The 9,813-nt window shown below is 40.8% G+C and overlaps 1 protein-coding gene across 7 annotated transcripts in view; it reads right to left on the reverse strand.

The window, feature by feature from the left end:
- The window catches only part of LOC107120658 (sodium channel protein type 2 subunit alpha), a 91,400-nt gene extending 82,071 nt beyond the window's left edge, over positions 1–9,329 (reverse strand). For 4 of the 7 annotated variants that reach the window (XM_015423415.1, XM_015423417.1, XM_015423412.1 and 1 more), the window contains exons 1-5: positions 9,063–9,329; positions 7,622–7,740; positions 4,319–4,408; positions 1,746–1,874; positions 1,178–1,269 (exon numbers count right to left, since the gene is read on the reverse strand). In XM_015423415.1, the coding sequence (XP_015278901.1) occupies positions 1,178–1,269; positions 1,746–1,874; positions 4,319–4,408; positions 7,622–7,740; positions 9,063–9,329 (697 nt within the window). Of the gene's footprint in view, positions 1–987; positions 1,080–1,177; positions 1,270–1,745; positions 1,875–4,318; positions 4,409–7,621; positions 7,741–9,062 lie in introns of all 7 variants that reach the window. The other 3 variants (XM_015423416.1, XM_015423414.1, XM_015423411.1) reach the window with 1 other exon arrangement.
- Positions 9,330–9,813: the final 484 nt, after the last annotated feature.

A 9,813-nucleotide genomic window follows, 5' to 3' on the forward strand; every position in this document is an offset into this window, starting at 1 on the left:
ATATTCTTTCCAACATTTTAAAAAAGACTGCATGCAGAAAACACATCTTACTGTAGAACACTCAAGCTTCATGAACACCATCAACACTTGTGAAAATGCACGAGGAGCAAAAACCCGCCTGTTCATGAATGTGCAGTGTACATTTAACTAAATGTACATACTTCATCTTAAAACAGTAAGCTTTATCAGTCATCAGTTGCTTGTAGTATTTGATAAGATTTTCCTGTACTTGTTTTCTCTTAATTTAAAGATTGAATTTTCATTGACCACAATATATTGGTTTAGCTTTATTTTCAGGAAAACTTTCAGGTAGCTACATGTTTATTACAAATATGTATTTAAGCATATGTTGAATATGTTTATTGTGATTACTGTGTTCTATTATTCTTGATTTGTAATTCACCTACAGGACTTCTTATAGTCAAAAGCAGAACACAACCATCTAAATTAAAATAAAACTGTTTACTTAAAATAGCTGGAGAAGAAAAGCTATGTAAATAGTACTATCCTGGTCCATGTTCATCTGGACATTCATCAATATGCTCCCAAGCAACATCCTCCTTTATATAAACAGTCAGCTTTAAAAAAAATAGCTTTCAAAACGTAATTCAAAACTGAGCTGAAGCAATAAGTGCTAAAATATATGTCAACAAAAAAAGCCATTTTGACAAAAGCTTGTCAGTACAAAAGAGAAAACCTGCCACCTTTAAATGCAAAACACAAAAAAAAAAATGGGAAAAAAGCAACCCCCCAAACAAGATATAATGCATAGACTGCACATTCTGTAGATATCTCATGCAATCTTTTTGTTAAACTCAAAGGCTGAATTTGCAAATGAAAAAAATTGTTATATTTGAAAAGACAAGGAATCATTTGATTCTTTTGATTCCTGCCTTTTAGTAACATAAGCAATGATGGACGAGGCTTAAGCTTGTGAACTCAACTTCAATGGAACTAGTCAGCCTTCGTGTTTAACCTAGCTCTCACCTGGAATGACTGATATTGTTTTCAATGCCCGGAGAACTCTGAATGTTCTCAACGCTGAGACATTGCCCAGGTCCACAAACTCTGTCACATATCTGTAATAGGGGAGTTCACACACAAACACAATGACAGGATAAAAAGGAACAGTTGGGAGGTACAAGGGACCTAACACCTTACACCACTTACTTCTTACCTGGAATTACAGAAATAGTTTTCAAAGCTCTCAATACTCTGAAAGTTCGAAGAGCTGAAACATTGCCTAGGTTTACAAATTCTGTTACATACCTGTAGAATTAAATCACAGTTATTCAGAATTGAGGCAGAACTTAAGCTAACTGCTTGGGGGAGTCTTTCATTAAGACCATTTTGGTGATTTTGCTTTTGCTATTTATTAACCGTCATCTACATTTTAAGTTTCATTGAAGTGAAACTCGCTTTTTGTATCGGAAAAGCTAAGCTAAAATAATTTAATAAAGTGGCACGAAGTCAAAATGATAGTTTCCATTCTAGTATGGATAAGGACCGCAGGACATGAAATTAGCATTCCTAAAAAGCAAGTAAGTAATGGATCATACACCTTAAACACTTTTGCGGTGTTTTTCCATAAAGTGAACTAAAAATGGGATAACATGTAGTGAAGCAACCTCACTGCTAGCAGGACTTTTCCCTAAGTTAATGCATGCATGCCTTCTGGTATGGTACATGCTGACACTAATTTCATGCCCTTATAAGTTCTTTTTTTTAATAGTCAAACCACTTACGCCATCACAATGACACTGAAGTCGAGCCAGTTCCAAGGGTCTCGAAGAAAAGTGAAGCCTTCTAAACAGAAGCCCCTTGCAAGAATTTTTATAAGTGATTCAAAGGTATAAATTCCAGTGAATGTGTACCTAGCAAGAAAAAAAAATATGGCATGCCTCATGTTAGACACTCAGTTCTTCCCCACAGGTTCAAAGCATCTTTACATAAGCTAGATGTTCTACTGATATTTTGGAGCACAATGTGGTTCAAATAATCACTGGACCCAAATATGTTTTCCTAAGTAATTTTATTTACATTGAACACTTTATTGTGAATTCATTTTATCCTCTACAATGGATGAATGATACGTGCAACAGCTTCAGACATACTGGATGCCTCCTTCAGTTTCCTTGAATGCCTTCTCTTATAATTGGATCTCCTGCTATCCAGCTTCCTCTTCCCCGCTTTTCATACTATTTCCCTCTTCTGCAACAAGTGTTTCCTTAAGACCCACCTTCAAAATTCTTACATTGGGCCTTGACCACACCTCCATTACTGCCAGACTTTCTCTCACAAATATTCATTCTTCCAGGGGTCATTTCGTAGAAAAAGAGCTAGGGGGACTCATTAGCATAACTCATTAGCATATGCCACACCCCCTGACATCAGGGGCCCGGCGGTGGACCTGCAAGGCCAGCAGGAGTGCGAGGAAGCCCCGCCAAGGCCCTCCCTGGCCCCAGGCAGGCAGGGGTGGGGAGAGGCGGGGAGGAAGCAACTTACCCTCCCTCTTCTCCTGCCTCCTCCTGGCTGAATGAGGGCCGGAAGCGGGGCAGCTGGAAGCAGGGGGCAGGGCTTCATCATGTGCCCCGCCCCCTGCACCTCACCCGGGGGAACTGCGTTCCCCCGCGATCCCCCCCGAAATGACCTCTGCATTCTTCACTGATCATTTTAACAACCTCCAGGGTGTGGCTAGAGATCTCCCGCTACTGTGATCTCCAGGAGACAGAGATCAGTTCACCTAGAAAGAGTGGCCGCTTTGGAAGGTGGACTCTATGGCATCGTACCCCATTGAAATCCCTCCCCTCCCCAAAGCCTGCCCTCCTCAGGCTCCACCCCCCAAATCCCCAAGTATTTTCCAACCTAGAGCTGGCAACCCCACCGATGTATCCACTGTCTACCCCATCGAACACAGAATGGAAGCTCTTTTGGGAAGGGAAGGCACAATTAGGAACAGCCTCCCCAGGGAGATATGCCTGGCTCCCTCACTCTCTATCTTTAGGAGGCAGCTGAAGTGAGTTTTATTTATTTAGGATGGCATTTGATTCATTCGTCCGCCTACCCAAAGTTTTAAATGATTGATTTTAACTAGTGTTTTTATGTATTTTATGTTTTTATTGGGGTTTATTATTATTTACCTTGAGTTCCTATAAGGAAGAAGGATGGCTAATAAATGTTTTAAATAAATAAAATAACTTGCATGTTTTGTTCAGTGCCTCTAAAGGTCTCTTTCCCATTTATAGTACTTGGTATAAATGGCTCTTCGTGTTGTGTTAAAAAATCTCAGGGGCTCTAAGGTTTGAGAACAACCCTCTTAAATAACAAAGGCTATAGAGTGGGTAGACTAAAGCAAGTACTAATAGCCTGTTAATCATGAATTGCAGGGTCAGAACAGTCAAGATTCTAGGAATTCCCTGACTGAAGTTAAAAAGGACACAAGGAGGATACAATTATAGCCGTGTGGGAGCCTGATTCAGATTGGAGATGTGTGGAGGAGGGGGTTTAGCCAAACTGTGCAAGGGTATCAAAGCCAAGCTTTCCTCCCTCTATGTGGCCCCAGTTTGAATAGGGCTTCTGCATGCCTGTCATTTCCCTTTAAAAAGCTCTATGATCTCCATCAGGTCAAGTTTGACCTTCAGACTGAATCATCTTCTCCCCCCACTATTCCAAACAGCACACTGTAATACACTACCAAACGATTTAGGCAGAAACAAATTCAGATTTCAAACTAACTGTGCCACATATTACAGGGGAATTGGAAATATACAGCTGTTACAGTGATAGCAGGATTGGCAAGCCTGGGTTCTATTCCCCAGTGTGCCATGAAACTCCTTGGTGGCTTTGGGCCAGTCCCTACATCTCAGCCTAATTTATGTCACAGAGTTGTTATGAAGATAAAAGGGGTGTGTGTGGACTCAACCACTTAAGCTGCCATGAACCTCTGCAACAAATGAAAATGCAGAAGAGGAGGAGGAGGATTTTGAGTGAGAAAAAGGATGAACCCCCCATAATTCATAGGGTTGGTGCTGATGGAAGAGACAAAAAAGGATATTTTGCCCCTTTCCCCTCCCAACATGCGTGGCTATTAGGCCACACAAATCCTGCTGCCTCTGGAATAAACCTTCCCAAGACTAGCAGGTACTACTAGGCAAGGAGAAAGCAGGAAAGATCAACAACCATTGAAGTCTTCTGCTGATGGATTGTGGGATCCAACCCATATTGTGGGAAAATATTATGGAGACAATCGACAAAAATTCACAAACTGCAACAACATCGAAACAAAATTGATTGCAACTTTTCAAAGGTAATGACTTACTCTACATTCTTCGTCCATTCCGGAGGGTTGCTCATAGTCATAAATACACAATTGGTCAAAATAGTGCACATAATAAGCATGCTGAATAATGTAAAGCACAGTCAAGGAGCATCAGCATTAAATAGGGCACCCTATGACACAAAGTGAAATCACACGCAGCACCCACTCAAATAAGTCTTGCATACACCGGGTTCTAATACAGTAAATGAATGTCAGAATGCTGAAGGACAGCCGTATTACATCTATTGCAGCAAGACAGGTAAAAGCCTTGTGGGACTGTTAACAGCAATTTTATTGTAGCATTAGCTACAAATGTTCCTGTGGAAATTGTAGAAGTTGCTGCCAGGTCTCTATGGCTCTATAAGTCAATAGGTTATGCTCTCGACATGCCTGCAAGTACATACAATGGAAGATAACTCTGTATGCCTTGTGTGCGGACTAGTCCTAACTTTGTAACAGAAGATATTTTTTTTGCAAAAAATCAATTTGACGCATAAGTTTGGGGGTTTTTTGCAGTCAAGTTGCAGCTGATCTATGGCGACCCTGAAGGGTTTACAATGCAAGAGACATTCAGAGGCAGTTTCCCATTGCCTGCCTCTGTGTAGAGACCCTGGTATCCCTTGGTGGGATCCTACGCAGATATTAACCAGGTCAGGGCAGATTTTTCTTACATTTTTTTGATTTTTTACAGAATTATTACAGATTACTGAATATAAAAGAATTATTGCAGAGGTATTGACTTCCTAAGTTTTATTCAGTCTTTTATTTTTCCAGACACACTTGTCATCCATGTTCACAACAGCATAATAGAAAGAGCCATGTAATGTATTAGCTAAACTGATGGACTAAGATCTCAGAGACCCAGGTTCAAATTTCCACTTTGGGCCAACCACTCAGCCTAATCTACCGAAAAGGGTTATTATGAGACTAAAACCAGGAAGGAAGAATCATATATGCTATCCTTAGACTCTTTAGAGGAAGGCCAGGATTTAAAAATGTACTAATACAAGAATAATACTGGCATTAACAAAAATAGTGTGGATAACAATTTCTTCTAGTTTTTTCACTCCTCTTCACTCCAACCTCCATGAACCATTTCCACTTCCACAACCTTCCTCCATATGTCCCACACTAACTGTCACAGTGTTTTCTCATTTGGCTGAAACATCTCACTGTGATCCAGGTTCCACAAAGATAAGGCTTTAATTATGTTCATAGCCGATCCTTTAAAAACATGAGCAATCAAGTTCAGAATTTCATATATCTAATCAAATAAAAACTTTTTATTCGAGGAAGAATCCATCTCATCAACCATCTGGCAAAAGACCCCACAGTGCACTTCGTCGTGTTTTCACGGCCCCTCATTGGTGAGATAATGGGTCTCAAACTAGCACTCCCACAGCAAACACATTTAAAAGAGCTGCAATTTCTCACGCAGAAGGCTGGCAGGCCAGTGTCTTCAGCGAGTTTAACTCAATTGCTTTTGGAAATTCAGAGCCGTTGCCCCTGGTACCCGGAGGGGGGGTCTCTCAGGCTTAAAGACTGGGCTTAGAACACTGTAGGACTTAGGACAACATTGTTATTTTTATACTTACTTCTAAACATGCTCCTTTCCCCCAAAAAAATGATGTTGGAAAACATTTCAAATTTATTTTCAAACATGTGAAATCAACTACTTGAAAAGGATATGAATGTACCAAAATTTTAATACCTGTCTCTTCGCTAGCATCTTTGAAATGCAGTGAAGAGGGGGCCCCTGCCTATTGCCAGGGAGCTCAATTGCTTCTGCCTAAACCACCACAGTCTCTTATACTTTATCCCCCTCTGCCTTCAGCTCCAGCTCTGCCCTTGGAGGCCTACCCTCCCCCCGCCCCCCCCCGAGCCTGTTGCCAACAGCTCCACCTGATAAGCAACAGCTTTCTCTTCCCACTCCTCCACATGCCACTCCAAGAAGTGTGCTGATGGATCATTTAAAGAATCAGAACCCTTCCTTGGATGAAATCAAAGAGATTTCTGAAATGTTATCAGTGTGTCCTGTGCATCTAACTGGAGACCAGGATAATGCTGGGAATAACATTGTGGAATATAGACCCATTTCCTATCCTATTTTAACAGAATTGCGCAAAGGGATTCGGGATATGGGTTTACAAAGTACTTATGTACAAGGGATGTTAGAGGCTTTAATGAGAAATCATACTCTGGTCCCTGAGGATTGGAAAACAACATGCCGCATGCTTTTATCTCCAGCTCAATATGTGGTGTGGGACAGTGAATTTCAACAACAATGTTTAGTTAGGGGACGAGCCTCTAATGGCGCCTATACGGCCGAACAGCTTTATGGCCATGGAGACTTTGCCCAGCCCATTCAGCAAATAGTTCTGCCTGCAGCTACACTGGAGGTCTCCTCTGGGTGTGCCTTCAGGGCTTTTCAGAGAGTTCCAGCCTCTGGCAAGCCACAACAAACCTTCTCAAGTATCAGGCAGAAGGCTACTGAGCCATACATTGAGTTTATTAATAGATTACAGGAAGCTTTGAAGCGCCAAATTGACAATGAGGAAGCACAGGTGGAACTTTTACATAAGTTGGCGAGGGAAAACACCACAGCCAACCACTCAGCCTAACATACAGAAAAGGGTTATTATGAGACTAAAACCAGGAAGGAAGAATCATATATGCTATCCTTAGACTCTTTAGAGGAAGGCTAGGGTTTAAAAATGTACTAATACAAGAAAAATATTGGCATTAACAAAAATAGTGTGGATCATAATTTCTTCCAGTTTTTTCACTCCTCTTCACTCCAACCACTCCATGCACCATTTCCACTTCCACAACCTTCCTCCATATGTCCCACACTAACTGTCACAGTGTTTTCTCATTTGGCTGAAACATCTCACTGTGATCCAGGTACCACAGAGATAAGGCTTTAATTATGTTCATAGCCGATCCTTTAAAAACATGAGCAATCAAGTTCAGAATTTCATATATCTAATCAAATAAAAACTATTTTTATTCATGGGCATTACTGTGAATATGTACATTAAGAATCTAGATAATAAATCTAGAATTACCATTTGACAATACTAAAGCAGTAAATATGATCAGGAAAGGAATACGCAATGTATTATGTGGGTGTTTCTCAGTTGCATATAATTTGTTAGAGACCTAATGTCATCAAACTACCAACAAGGATACCTAGAGTGACATCCTAAACAAAGTTACACCCTTCTAAGTCTTCTGATGTGAATAGGCTTAGAACACTGTAACTCTACTTAGGACAACATTGTTATTTTTATACTAGGATATGAATGTACCAAAATTTTAATAGCAATTTTTCTGAGGGGATTGAAAGGTGTTAAAATGTACAAGGCAGATGTGGCGCTGAATCGGAAAATTGCCTTCCCTCTATTCAATACTATGAAGGTCTGGAAAATAAAAAGAACACATAATGAAAAAAAATCATTATGTATCATATGCAAACAATTATTTTGTACAGTTTGATGTTCCACTGCAATTTCAATAGAAGAAAAGGTTCTTGCTGATCAGTAGTATAGTTCCCATGGAAAGTGGACTCAGATCCATGTCACATGCAAGTTAATGGACATTATTGTTAACAACAACAGAACTTGTAGTTACGTATTTGTTGATGGGAAATAAAGTACAAGAGCATCTCTTGCTAAAGAATTTAAATACTATTAGAAAGACCAGTGGGATTATACATGCTTAATTGCTCGCAAACTGCCTTCCCTTGGCTTGCCCGGGTGCCTCGTGGCTGCAGGAAGCCCAGGCAAGCCAGCCCTTGGACAGGCCGGGGATGGCACGGGGAGGCATTTAAATGCCTCTCCGATCCTTCCATGCTCCCCCCGGCCTGCCCGCCTTGGAGTCACTGGGGGGGGTTACTCTCCAGGCCTTCCCTCTGTAGCCACGCATGCAGTGGTTTGGGCTGGAGTGGGCGTGGCCAACTCTGAAGCCAGCCGGAACTCCATTCCTGTGCGTTCCTGCCCAAAAATAGCCCTGCTATTAAGTATCCAATAGTTTTATATAACTATTTAATAGTCATATAACGAGAACTATTAAAATATATAACAGTCCTCCTTTGTACCTGGTCACCATGAACAGAGAAGGAGTATAAAAACTGAAGCATGGAACCAGGTTGCAGCTGGGTATTAGACTTGGGTTCTTGACTGGAAAACGGAGCTGTAACAAGGCAAGGCAAGGGAGGTGCTTGCCTCAGGAGCTCAAAGCTGAGAGGTGGAGAAAAAGTATAACTACAATAAGCATGGTGTTATTATTACTCTTGTTATCTTTGTATTTCCCTTTCTACCAAAATAACTAGTAAAGAGGGCACAATTCTGTATTCTTGTCTTAGGTGTAAAATTAGCTAGTTGTGGGTCTGTCAGAAAAGGCTGCCTTGGTGGTGGCGGAAAGAGCTGTCAAGTCCCATCTGAGTTATGGCAACCCCATTGGTTTTTCAAGGCCAGACATGTTACTTCAGCATAAATTGTGATGATTAAACTAAAGCTCCTCCTCTGTACAATAATTCTACAAAGAGTAAAACTATTTTGAAGGTCTTTGTGAAACTCCAGCTATATTACAGAATACAGAGCAGCTGAAGTCAAGCATAAGCAGAGAGAAAGTTACTGATACTGGTAAACACTGATAAGCTCTCAGAAATCAACTTAATGGTAAACATTTGGAAAATTTAGACAAAACATCCAGAGTCCATCCAGTGTTAATAAACACTCACTTTTTTATTGCTATAATATGGGTCAAGGTCTTCCAAAGGTTCGGACACCATTCCCGGAGGAATGTCTCCATATATAAATGGAAGCGTTTTTCCTGCTTCCAAGTCACTATTTGGCTTGGGGCCATTTTCATCATCATCATCTGCATGATCTTGTTTGGGCTTTTTAGCTTTCTCCTCTGCACAACGTTTTTCAATAGCTGCAAGAGATTCTCTAGTAAAATAGTGGAAGCTGTCAGGTCCTGGTGGTACCAGCCGTGCCTGTGCCATTTTTTCATCCTGCACATTTAAGTTACTTTTAGCCTATTGCATAAGAATGACCTGCAAAACAAAAAGAAAACAAACATGTACATAAAACACTCGTTTGTTAATTCAACCATCTCCTACTTTTGCAAGTACATGGCAAAGAAACATGTTTATAGTACAAGTGAAGAGGACATATAGGAGCTGCTGTGTCAATGGCCAGGGTCAAGCTTCTGTTCCAGGAGTTTAATAGGTCATCCATAGGGTAGCCACTGACATCAACAGATAAATCCCTTCCAAAATTCTGGAAGCCAAGTAGAATTGAAAGTGAGTAGCCCTAACTGGCCTCCCATACCTAAAATGACTGGAATATACAGACTGCAATCCTAAGAACACTTAACTGGGAGCAAGCCCCACTGAATAAAATGAGACTTACTTCTGAGTACACATGCATAGGATTGCTCTGATATAAGGCAGAGCTATGGCCATTACCATGATTCTGTTTTGAGTG

The sequence above is a fragment of the Gekko japonicus genome, unplaced genomic scaffold (genome assembly GCF_001447785.1).
Source record: "Gekko japonicus isolate JY-2015 unplaced genomic scaffold, Gekko_japonicus_V1.1 scaffold1934, whole genome shotgun sequence".
NCBI classification, from domain to species: Eukaryota; Metazoa; Chordata; class Lepidosauria; order Squamata; family Gekkonidae; genus Gekko; species Gekko japonicus.